Source organism: Homalodisca vitripennis, chromosome 4 (assembly GCF_021130785.1).
Source record: "Homalodisca vitripennis isolate AUS2020 chromosome 4, UT_GWSS_2.1, whole genome shotgun sequence".
NCBI lineage: Eukaryota > Metazoa > Arthropoda > Insecta > Hemiptera > Cicadellidae > Homalodisca > Homalodisca vitripennis.
In genome coordinates this window covers 47,413,030-47,426,836 of record NC_060210.1, presented here as the reverse complement: position 1 = coordinate 47,426,836, position 13,807 = coordinate 47,413,030, and the positions used below count along the sequence as shown (strand labels likewise).

The following is a 13,807-nucleotide window of genomic DNA, read 5'->3' as shown; positions in this document are numbered from 1 at the left end:
ACTTTACTGTTATTTGCTTCACCCGGTATTTGTTTCATATAACTGATTACTCGTTTGTCATACGCTCTATGCACTTCCCGTCACTTTTCTCTTACTCTCACCACTCTAAGTTAAGTCTTATTGAAAATAACTCAATACTAGTTTGTCATACGCTCTACGGAACTCCAGCTACTTTACTCTTATTTGCCTCACTATGTATTTCGTTGTCTTATTGAAAATAACTCATTACTAGTTTGTCATATGCTCTACGGAACTCCAGCTACTTTACTCTTATTTGCCTCACTATGTATTTCGTTGTCTTATTGAAAATAACTCATTACTAGATTGTCATAACGCTCTACGGAACTCTAACCACTTTACTCTTTTTTTGCTCACTCGATTTCTATTTTCGTCTTATTGTAGATAACTCATGAGTAGGGTGTCATTGTTACTTAGAAAAAATATTATGAAAGAAATTATGTTGTTCTTAATAAATGCTTATTTAAAACGTATTAAAATAAACATTTTATCTGTCTCGAAAATAACGGTAGTTATGTTACAATGGCATGAAATTCATTATTTAGTAAATATTTAGTTAACTTATTTATTAAATATTGGTCTATGAAAAAGGTTGACCAAGTCAAATGATGCACCCAATCTCACAACGGCTTTGAATAATGTTTTTGTTAAAAATATTCGAAAGTTGAAATTTTTAGTATACAAATTTTATTTAGCATAAAGCAGAATTAAATGTTGTTATTAGCGTTGTAGCTTCCGGCAGAAGATACATCCTACCATTAATATTTATTTCATTTTTCAAGTTTTGCGTTAGTAATGTGTTTACACTTTTGGAAGGAAATGGTCCAAAACATCTCTTCAAGATTATTTATGTATAAAATGAGCGCAGGTGCACTCTGAAGTTAATACTTCTGATTGACTGATCACTTAATCAATGTTATAGTGAATAATGAAACTAAGGGACATAAGTTTGACATGTACTTCGTACCAAATAAGTAATGAACTGACAATTTGTTCTAACCGTTTGTTGTGCTCGGATAGATACGTTACTGCCATTACGTTATAATAAAGCAGATGAACACGGTCCAAGAGCCAAATTGAAGAACGATAATACAACAAACAATATATGATAATTACGTAATTACATCTATGTGCATTAACACAATGCATTATTAATGTTAGAACTTTGAAAATTATTTTAAACCTGAAAACCTTAGTGAAAACGTTAAGATTGGTGCGTGTTGTGGCTCTTGGAGGTAAAATCTTCAGCAATTAAAGATCCAACCATTGTCAGTTCTAAAATTTACACAACTTTGTCTTAGTGTGCTGTACGTAAATACAGTTTATGGTACAAATATGCGTGCTGACAATTATTAAGTTTTATATATATATATATATATATATATATATATATAATAAAAGAAAAAGACTCTATATAATCCTTTAATATTTCGATAAATGTCGTTCTCAAAAAGGATAAAAATGTGTATACAAGAAACAAATGAAAAGTAAATATGTAATATATAGTATATATTTATATTGTGTTACCTATTCAAAACATACAACACAGTACAGTACCGATCTACAGATTATGTAATGTTTTTAATTTCCACTGTTATGTAGAAGAAAATTAGGCCTACTATGAAAAGCAGACACTTTACAATAGGGAAAAAGGTGAAAATTATAGGGTACAATTTATTATTTATTTAGACTTATTGAGACTTAAAGACGTAAGATCTTTAATGTTTACTACAGATTGTATTCATCGCAGTTTGTATTCAACAAGAAGCCAGCTCATCAGCCAAGGCTGCAAGGTGCCGAAGGGTTTCATCTTTGCTAACAACATTACCTTTCTTTGAAGGGCTTTCTACTCCCCTCCTGTGCCTTCCCCCCACCTTACCCCGCTCCATATGCAACATGTGACCGTACAAATGGGATTCGAACGGGGATTTCTACATATACAGGTATACAGCATACACAATACTTAATTAAATAATTTTTTATATTAGAAAAAATTACATTTCCATGAAAAGAGCAGTCGAGCTAAATCTAGAACCATTGTTTCATTCAGACTTTAAAGACTTCCAGCCAAGAGGAAAGCGGTGAGGTAGGAATGAAAGAGTGAGCGTTCTGGCTCTCATCATATAAAACTGTTAAGGAGCTTAAGTCTTTATATCTCGCTTTTATTCGTAGAATCAAAGGGAATTCTGATGATGGCTATTAACTTTTGATAAAAACCTAAAGAGGATTAGAAGGTTCAAAGTGTAATAGTGCTACGGTAAAGGTAATATCGGAACCCCTATATTTTGTGTTCAGACTTCTCTATGTAATAGAAACAATAAATTTGATACACACTTGTCGTATGCTCTCAACTGACAAATAAAATATTTGTCATAAAGATGAACCACGCATATGGGTAGAAATAGATTAGGGACCTCTAAAATAACTTATATTTTCGTTTTCAAAATTCCCAATGTCGTATAAAGATTAAATTTGACACACACGTGCCTCATAGGGGTTTAAAAAGGGCTGCAACCCCTAAAAAACCACATGTTTATTTTCCAACTTCCAAATGCCCTAGAGAGATGAAAGTTGACACACACGGGCCTTATGATTTTATCAAATAAATACAATACTGTTCATAAAGGTCAACCACACATAAGGAATAAAAAAGATTTACAATCCCTAAAACCATATTATTGTTATTCAACTTCCCGATGGCCTATAATTACGGAATTTTCAATACAAATCAGCCGACAATTTAAAGTTTTCCATAAAGACCAACCCTATGGATGCTGAAATAGGGTTACAACCCATAGCAGAACTATATATATTTTTCACATTCACACTGTTATAAAAAGGTGGAATTTTGATACACACTTGTATATGAATTGAGTACGAATTCCGGAATTACCTTAAACCAGGTCAATTAAAATTATCGGAAGTGGACGCTTTTTGAACAAAATAAACTTTTCAGAACAACGTATATATATATATATATATATATATATATATATATATATTTACAACAAAGCAAACGATACTACATCACTGGAAATACCTTAGACTGGAAGTAAAACTGTCAGAAGTCGTAGCTTTATGACCGAAGAAGTCATTTTCCGACCTATCTATGTATTTATGATCTTGATTGGGGAAACAATACAAAAGCAAATACAGCACCGGAAATGCCTTAGACCAGAATTAAAATGGCTATTAAGTAGAAGTTTTTTTTATGAAAGTAGACTTTTTGGCTAACTTAATTACATACATTTTTTTGAGTAGGCCACCAATGACAATGCTACTGGGTCACCAACAATAATTAGGACAGGAAGAATAGTAGACATTTTGTAACTAAAATAGGCCCCTCAGACCGAGTACTTAAATATTGTTGGTGTAGCAGCGAAGCAAACACCACCATAAAGTGTAAAATATAATTGATTCGTACCAGAAATGCTTCTTTACGTGCTAAACCTAATATACGAATTAGAGCCAATAGAGCTTAACTTTTTAACCCCTCAATAAAGAAACAATAAAATAATACATCCCTTAAACATGCATATTGTTTATTAAAAATGATTAAAGAACACGTTCCATCACTTTTTTATCGTGGCAACTAGGAAAACCTACCATCGCGTTTTTAATATAATTTATTGAACATTTATTATAACATTAAACAATGAAATAGTATGTATCTAAACATTTATTCATTTAGTATTTATTCATAAAATTAGTTCAAATGTTACTTAAATCGTTTGAACTATTCCTTAAAATATTATAGGATTTTGTAGATAAATTGGTATATTTTATTGGTGCTCATCAAAACTATTTTATATCCGACTTCAGGGCCCCAAAACATCGCTATTTAAACTTAATCTTCTTATTATCAACCTGTAATAATTAATTAATATTACACAAATTTAGAGGCCAAGAAGGGAATTTCGTTACTTTAAAGACCATTGGGGCGTAGACCAGAGGGATTTTCGGTATAAGAATAGGCCTATATTCATCCCAGAGACTCTAAGAATACCCATGTAAAATCTCAGTACAATCGGTTGAATGGTTTACGCGTGAAAGCAAAACAAACACACAAAGGCATTTTCGCATTTATAATATTATTATGATTAGGATTAGTATTAACTATATAAAATTGGTATTCATGACCTTTAAGATGTAGAATAATTAATTTAATGATTTTAAAGCTATAGTCACTAAGCTTTGATTTGAAAAACAAAGACATGTAGGTTTATCCACGTTGTCAGTATTTTGCAAACAGGCAACCTCAAACAACACTCAGCAGGTTACGCAATGAAGCTTAATAAATGTAATGTAAAGTCTTAACTTAGATTTGGGTTGTCGTAACAGAAACCTTTCGCTAGGCGGTTTAAAATGTATGCTAGGTTCCTTGAAGCAACTTGTAGGCTGCTTAGACATTCTATGGAAAATATTGATACAGAGCACTGCATAATGAATACTCTTAATAACCTAGTATGAATGTTATCCTAAGAGCAGAGATTGGAGGTTGTGTCAGGAACGTCTACAACATACACTACAGAAATTTATTCTACTCTTTAGTTTATTATTATTGAGTTTTAACGCCGTATTACTCTACATACAAGAAAATAGGCTATTTAGATTTTGTGTATTCACGGAGAAAACTTATAAATAAGCTTAATGCGGAAACAAAAATTAGAATATAATTTTAATATTTAAAGTGTAACAACCTAAATCAAATTAAATTTCAGAAAATAATGTTTTATAGTTTGTTTTTTAGCTTGTTAGGTTTCTTAAAGAAATATTAAATATGCAGTTGTATGCTAATTTTGTTATATGTATTTAATTTGTTAGCTTTATGTAAAAAATAAAATTGTATAAAATATACTCAAAATGGAATTAAATGGAACATTTACGTTAATCCAACACACATTTAATTTAGTTTTTATAAATTTGAATATCTAGTCCTGACAAAACAACCCCTGATGGGTCCATTTCGCGGCAACCATATCTATTCAAAAAATGTGTTTAATTATATATTCGTTTCCGATTCCGCTTTTACATTTAATAAGCCTATTGACAAAATGTCTGAGATCAGGAGAAAATTCAGAATCGGGAACTGAATTTTGTTAATTCCGAAATGAAATACTTTATAAAAGGAACAGGACAATTTCTAGATTATTTACTTTTGAAGCCGACAAAAGTTGACTACATTTTGATTTTTTTGAAGTTGACACACAACATGGTTGTAGTGATTCCTGACTTACGCGTATCAAAACGCTCTGGTAAGATTTGTTTATTTTAACCCAGTTTGTAATAAGAGAATAAGAATAAATTTATTTTCTCAGGATAACATAAATACATACAGTAGTTACAGAGCGTGGAAAGAAAAAACAAAACAAAACAAAAACTCTCCCAGGTCTGACCTTAATGAAGAAAAAAAAAATCAAATTATACAAACTAAAAAAAAGCCTTTGTCCAAATTGTTAAGTCTTAACTACTATGTACATTACAGCAACTACAATATGAATGTTAATTAAAGTATACATCACATAAAAGCTAACAAAATACACAACTAGAGGAAGAAAAACTAATAACATTTTTAATATGTACATATAAAACAATATTTTAAATCCTGAGAAAATTTAGGGCCTCCAAGGCAAGCCTGTTTAGAGGACACCGTGTAATTATATTATTAAAAACTAAAAAAAATAAAAAGTTCAGACAGTTAAATTTAAAAAAGAAAAAAGTCCCTATAAGCTATTTTATTGAAATTTTGTAATCATGTGTAAGATAATACATGCTACTGGAATCTATTTCAGGGTAAATTTTGTGGACCATGCTTGGAAAATTAATGAAAATTTAATTCATTTATTCCTGAACCTCAATTAAAACCTCAATGTCGCAGAAAGAAAACAACCATTGTTTTAATGTCTTCAAAAAACAGAATTTTGACTTTTTAAATTTTATTTCATTAGGAATTTTGTTAAATATTCTTGGGGCTAAAAAAAAGTAAGTTTTAGTAAAAAATGTTTTTTGTGGTTTAGGTGTTCTAAAGTTATTTGCATTGCGAAGTTTAAACCTATACTCATTAATGTCAACATCCGGTAGGTTTCCACTCTTATCGTAGAACAACTTTAAAGTTTTGTACACAAACATAAATCTTAGAGGTAAAATATTAAGGCTGACAAATAGAGGGAATGAGGTTTCAGTTTTAGGTTTGTTTACCATAATTCTAATAAAATGTTTTTGAAGTTTCAAAATAGGCTGTAGCTTTGTCTTGTAAGTGCCTCCCCAACACGAAATACCATAGTCTAACCGACTGTTTACCAATGAAAAATAAAAGAGACGTAATATCTCTTTGTCACAAAAATTCCTCAGAAAATAAAAAACTCGTAAATAATTTTTTAATTTAGATTTCAATACTAATATGTGGTTATTCCAGTTTAATTCTCTGTCTAACACTACGCCTAGATATTTAACTTCACTTGCATCTGCAACCGGTTTACAAGATAAATTGCAAATAGAATTATTACAAAGACAATTAAAACATTTATAAATAATTGCACCGGCGTCAAAAGGCACTTGACCACTTAAACTAAAATTAATATAACTTGTCTTCTCAGGGCTAAGAACCATTCTGTTTTTACAAAACCACCACTTTAGCGCTTTGAGATCAGCATTCATAGCAAGCTCTATATCACCCCAGCTGGAGCTGGAATAACACAAAGCAGTGTCGTCAGCAAAACAAGTTATACTACCCTGAAGACTAGCATTACAAAGATCATTGATGTAAATTAAGAAAAGAGTAGGGCCTAAAACTGATCCTTGAGGTACACCACACTTAATTTCACCCATTGTACTGAAAACTCCATTAATTTTTACACACTGTCTTCTAGATTTTAAATAATCTTGAAACCAATTTAAAACAACTCCCCTTATCCCACAGTCAAACATTTTTCCCAATAATATTCCGTGATCAACAGTGTCAAAGGCTTTTTTTATGTCCAAAAACAGCCCACTAACATGTTTGTTTTGGTCAAGTCCCTCAGATATCAATCCAATGAAATTTAAAAGTGTAGTTTCGGTGCTCACGCCCTCTCTGAACCCATACTGATTGCGACTAAAAAACTCCGTCAAAGTGAGGAAATTAATCAATTTTCGCTTCATAATTTTCTCTAAGACCTTAGATATGGTAGAAACCAAAGAGATAGGGCGGAAGTTGCTACAAATTGTTGAGGGGCCTTTCTTGTGAATCGGAATAACAACTGCTGACTTCAATTTCTCCGTAAAAACTCCTGTTTGAAAACTTAAATTTACTATAAATAAAAGAACATAACAAATTTTAGGAAATGTGTGTTTAATTAAAGTTGAACTAATTCCGTCTAATCCGGGAGACTTGCCATTCTTTAATGAGTTGACAGCGTCTTGCAGGTCCTGTAAGAGTACAGGTTCCAGAAACATAGAACGCATTTCGTAATTCTTAGGAAATGACCCGGCATAAGGCAAAAATTCACAATTTGTCGGTTCTTCAATACTGTCGGCTAAGCTATCAACAACCGTTAGGAAATAGTTGTTGAATTTATCAGCTATTATTTTAGGATCTCTAGTAATTTCATTTTGTCCTATTTCCAATGAATAATCCATTTGTTTACTTTTTTGACCAGTTATTTCATTTAAAATATTCCAAGTTTGTTTTGGGTTACCTTTGCTTTTTTCAAACAGATTTTTATAATAAGCATTTTTTAGATCTTTTATGTCTTTGTTCAGTTTATTTCGAAAGCGAATGAAAAAAATATTAAACCTGTCACCTTGTTGGTTTCTGTGCTTTTTAAATCTCTTAAACAGTTTATTTCTAAATATGATACGCTTACAGATTCCATCGTTGATCCAAGGTTTCAACTTAACACATTTATTTCTTAGTTCAATTTCAGCTTTACTTGCACTAATCGCAACTTGCAACAAATCATAAAACTTATCAAAAGCATCAGACGCGTTTTCCGTTCCATACACTTGTGCCCAGTCAGTTTGGTCGAGAACATCGTTAAGATATTTATAGTTGATGCGGTATTGTTTACTTGTGCTATCAGCTGTTCGAGGACCGGGTGAGGAGGGGCGCCCCCCCTCAACCCACCCCCACACGGCTGTCAGCGAGTGGTCGGTTATGTGAGCATGCTCTACCGCAGCACTGATCATTGTCTTGTCTTTGCAGGCAAGTTTAACATAAACATGATCAATGCATGTCTCAGAACGCTCTGCAATTCTTGTAGGCTCATTGATCATCGACTCAAATCCATGACTAGCCATCAACATTTCGTAATCGTCTACTGCACTACTATTGATTAGTAAATTAATGTTCATGTCACCAATTATACAAGCACTTCTTTTTAATTTTAGTTCGTTTTCTAAAAATGTTTGTAGCTCAGATAAAAACGCAGGAATAGAATAATGTTGCAACCTGTATATAGCCATAAAAAACCATTCATATGAATCAATTTTAACGGAGAACGATAAAACATCTGCTGTTTGAAAATAATTAGTAGTTGAAATAAAATGTACACTTTTAACAAACGAGTCATGAACATAGACAGCGACTCCACCAGCTCTATATTTATTATTACATTTTAAAAATAGCGTATAGCCATTAATTTGGTACAGATTCGCTTCGGAATCTTTAATCCATATCTCGGAAAGGAATATAAAATCGGGTCGTCTTTTATAAGAAGATAGGTGTACTAGCAGGCTATCAAAGTTATGCCTCATGCTGCGAATATTTTGATGAATAACCATAAAAGTTCTATCGAAACAATTTATCTCTTCAAAACTAGTATCATTAATTAAGTTCAATTTTTTTTTTTTATTATTAATAAAATTTGGACTGCCTTTTGAGAAAAATTAAACTAAAATATTACAATACATGTCACAAAAAAAATTCATAATTAATTTCATCAATTACACAGCAAATTAAAGTTATGGAATCAATAATTAAATACATACTTACAATACAAGAATAGTACTAAAGCCTTTCAAGGTCAGCCTGGTTACATACTTGTATGACAGGTGCATTGTCCTCTTTTCTTAGGAAAACTTTTCCTCCCCGGTGCCACACATACTTGTACCCTTTGTCCTTTTTCGCCTGACGAGCGAGCGCATACAACCTCCTCCTTGAAGGTGTCAGTGACTCGTTGAGGTAGATTGTGGAGTCCATAGCCATTCCAAGATGCCGCGTTGAGAGATCCCTCTTCTGATGCTTCCTCTTCTGGAGTTCCTCCTTGTCAAGCCGACGGACAAACTTCACAATGATGCCACGGGGTCCTCTGCGAGCCGCATCATTCTTCTTCCCCAGACGGTGACAAGCGTCGATCATCGTGGCGTTGATGTCCATGTTAACCGCTTTCCCAACTTTAACCACGATGTCAACCACGTCGTCGACAGTCTCTGTAGGCTCCTCAGGGATACCCTGGATCTCGATGCAGTTCCTCCTGGAGTACATCTCTTGTTCCTCTACGCGGGTCTCCAAAGCAGCAATCTCATTCCTCAACGCTTTATTCTCCGCCTCCAACTTCTCCATCCCTTCCCTATACTTCTTCATTTCATCCACCTGGCTCCTCAAAATAGCAGCAGTTTCGGCGAGCTTGGTGTCAAGGCTCTCATGTGATTTATTGAAGTCAGCAATTATTACTTTCTGGTCAGATTTTATTTCATTGATTGCCTGCATGACATCTTCAAGTGACAGTTTACCTTGCTCAGCCTGTACTTCCAGTCTCATACTGCGACGTCGGATTGCAGCACATGGGTTGCACCTCCAGGCGATGTCCTCATTAGTGAGAGTCTCGATATCCACTTTGCTCATGTTAACACAGTTTCCATGAAACAAACGCCCACAGTCAGCACACAACAACTTTAGGTGTTTACCGGTGACGGCCTTCACACAAACGCCACAACTCGACATAATTAACAAATAAACAAACAAATTAATAAAAATATAGAAAAATTGCGAAATTAAAACTCCACCAAGTGATCCACTAACTACGATAGTTAACGCACACACAACTCCAGTATCGCGAACTTAAAACCCTGCAAAGGGACACAGAGAGAGATAAGAGCTGAGGTGCTAATTATGTGCTAGGTTAGCTTTTACCTGAAGAAGAGATCACATTTTAGATCTCAAAACGCAGAGTTACTAATTTTTTGTCGCTCTGAATGATGGTAGATGTCTGGAAAAAAATCCTGTATCCTTCATATTTCCTTTTAACTTTAATTATCGATGGTGGGCGAGCATTTTTCAACCGGTCAAATGTGGCTTACATACTGCTAAAATTTTCATTTTTTTACAATTGACGTTGACGAAATATCCAAAACAGTTGTTCATATCCATTTAAAACATTATTTCCAAAATTTAAGGCATATTCTTTTTACAAATTATTGACAGAATAGTCAAATATCCCAATGAAAGATATAAGAGTTAAATAAGGCACATGTAACTTTGTTAATGAGGAAGAATGGTAGAAACACGTTTATAACAACATATAAATTAATCAACAGAAATGAATGCTCGGATCTTAGGAAGGCATGTTGGAATAATTAATACAGATAATATACGGCTGTACAGGGTTAATTCATTGCTGCCCGAGCCGCTAGTTAAAATGCACGGATTTCTCTTTTAATTGAATTCAGATTTATAGTTGCAATTTAACCATTTAATATTTCTAACTTATTAAATTGAACAGCGGACTAATTATCTTGTTAAATTTGTTTTTGAATTATTTGCACGTTAGCAAACAAATTCACTTTACGTTGGGACTCTAATTGTGAGCACAAACATTTACAAGATAGAACTTTAAAAACAGGCTAATTTTCATATTTGCGTCTTATCAAATGCTTCACATACTTATTTTAAAAACAGATGCGTGTTTATTATAAATATGAAACACATGATAAACAATACTTGCACAGTTGTGAAATAGATGGTTCTAATTGCACAATTAAAAACCACATGAATTGGTAATTAGCAATTTATAAACATCTAGAAAAATAAAGGCATTGTACAGTATATACAAGCTGTGAATAAAATTAACAAAACGCTACTAAAAGTGTTGTTAATCCTGGGAATCAGTAGAATTTAAACATATACCGGAGTACTATGCACACACGTATACACTTGTTTACTATTCGCTCAACATTCGTGTGCTAACTTAACAGACACATGTTAGCTCAGCTCGAATGGCCAGGAGTGGGTTTTGTGCTGAGCGCAGATTGTTATATTGCAACAATCGATCGTTTGTTTGGGGTCGTGAATATCTCCGCAGTTGCAACAATAAAGCCAACAGCTGTTTGGGAACCAATCACTTGATTGTTCTGTGTTATTGACAGCTCCAGGCAAACAACACCCCTCTCCTCTTCAGTCATTGTGCCGGCCTGTATGTTCAGTTGTGTACCAGCTACATTCATTGGTTAATTGTTCAGTTGAAGACAAATCGGCAAAAACAAACCCTAATTAAGTTTCTTTCTTTAATGCATTACAGCTTGCATTAGAAATTCATTATGTAGTCTAATACCATCTCAGTAACGATATTAATGTAAGAACTAAAACTGTACAAATATTAGAGAGGGGTGAGTATTGGGAGTGTATTAATATTTGGAGAGTATGAAACTTCAAAAGTCTGAAAGTTACAAAAAGATGCCGATAAAACGGCAATACATTAGATATAACTTAGTTGGATCCATATGTTTATCTAAAATTGTGTCATGATTGCTTGTCAGGTTATTGTGAAGTTTCTGTTAAAACTCACAAATGTTAAAAAATAATCGACAACAAAGATTATATTTTGCGGATATTCGAGTATCCAAACGCAATCTACCAGGAGGGTCCACTTCTGGCTGGTTTGTATCTGCCAATAGAACATATACTGGGTACAGCAAAGACCGACGTGTCGGTTAAAAATCGGGATAATCCAATGGATGTCCAGGAGGAACATTAGACTAACAGCAAATTTTGAGATATCGGAGTAGAAAGGGCTGTTCAATAGATCTAGTGTAATGCGGAGGATGACTGTTGGGGTGGGTTATATATTTCTTAATGTTAAAGGCTTTATAAAGTGTAACGAAGGGTGAGTATTGTTTATCCTATCTGACTTGACTGTCTTGCCTCCCTTTCTTTCAAGGTGATACTCGTATGATTGAGATATTGCCCAGTACCCCTCCTTATCCACAGGACGCGGCCGCTACTCCCAACTTCACCCATCCTGAATATTCTGTCTCTCCAGAAGTAGCGCAAAGGCTTAAACGCAATGAGAAGTCTCCTCATCTTCTAGCCCTAAGTGAACCTAAAAAAATCCAAACGCTAACCCTATGCTAACAATATTTAAGTATAGGTAAAAGTATGGTTTTACAATCCAAATCCTGTTCTAGTGTAGAAGCTACAATTTGAAACTTATACACAAATTCCTTAACTGAGGAATTAAATCGAAGCCAAACCGGTAGGTCCCGCAAATATGTTGAAAGCTAACACTTTACAAAGAACGTCGTCGAAACTCGTTCTGAAACAAAGCTGGATTGACGGATATCAAAGTGTAACCATATACTTTGATTAATCCACCTTTGAGTTACGGATTAGATAAAATAATTGTTGTCACTGACGTACCAAGGAAAAATCGTTCAAACTTATTATTAACACTCTTATAAATACTCAAAATTATACTCAACAAACATTTACCATAAATTAGTAGCTTCAAATTCAAAGAATTTTCTTAAAGTAATTTTCGCATTGTCACGAACATACTGGGAGTCTTGAATTAGCTTTACTGTTATTTCAGGTGAGTTAACTGTTTTAATTTAATTAAAGTAATCTAGTAAAGATGGAGCTGAGACGAGAATTCCAAGATCTCTAAGAACTTTAAGATTGAGGTAAAGTAAGAGGGGACGTATAAACTTGAGCCAGCAACACAATTGAATGTAAACAGTGGCACTTTAAATTAGGCCATCTACAAAGAAGTCTTAATTTCCAATTAACTCGAGTTCAGAAAACTTTATATTGAAAGAAAGAGGGAAAATCTGTTAAGGATTACTGTGTTACAGGTTGGGAGATGTTTGTCTGTAGTAAAATACTAGAAATGAGGAAACATAATTATTTTTTTCCTACGAAACTCGTTATGTGGATAACATTTTCAGAGAATATTATCATTATGAAAGATTTTAATTATGATTTAAGTGACAATAGTTTGAACTTAAGATCAATTTATTTTTATTGAAGCTCAATCTCATATATTTTAAGATAGTGCGAGTCGATTTTGGGTTTAGAAACCGATTTTACATGTCAAATTCATAGCTCTTTAAGGTTACTTCCTTATATACAAAAAACGCAGAAAAAATATTTTTCTCACTCCACTTTAAATTACAGGGAAAGAAGAAAATGCAAAAATTTTGTAATCAGGCCCAAATAAAAGTGATACTATTAAAGTTTGTACATGAGTTACAACTTCTGGGAGTGACATGTCTTTTGTTTATAAAGACTTTTAATTCCGTTAAAAGAATATTTGAAAAATGTAATTAACAAAATTATACTAATAAACAATATAATATAAGTCATAAATGAATATAATGACACATGTTCATTCCTGAAGCAATAACTCATGTAAATACAGGTGAAATATCACATTTTTCTATTCGTCCGTTTTATTGCGGAATTGCATATATTTCATACTTTAAATGCATATAATTTCACACACAGTGAGCAAAACAATGTTTTCAAATAAACAAACAAGTATTCAGGATAATTATCTTGAAGAGCTAAGAATTCGACATAAAAAATGTTTCCAAA

The 13,807-nt window shown here is 33.1% G+C and overlaps 1 protein-coding gene across 1 annotated transcript; it reads right to left on the bottom strand.

Annotated features, from left to right (window-relative positions):
• Nucleotides 1-9,004: 9,004 nt before the first annotated feature.
• On the bottom strand, nt 9,005-9,940 carry LOC124361004. The gene has a single exon (XM_046815042.1). The coding sequence runs from the start codon at nt 9,938-9,940 to the stop codon at nt 9,005-9,007; it is 936 nt and encodes a 311-aa protein (XP_046670998.1).
• Between the last annotated feature and the right edge of the window lie 3,867 nt (nt 9,941-13,807).

Bases quoted from the DNA above. Each gene is read 5' to 3' on its own strand.
- LOC124361004 (XM_046815042.1), bottom strand. From the start codon at position 9,940: ATGTCGAGTTGTGGCGTTTGTGTGAAGGCCGTCACCGGTAAACACCTA.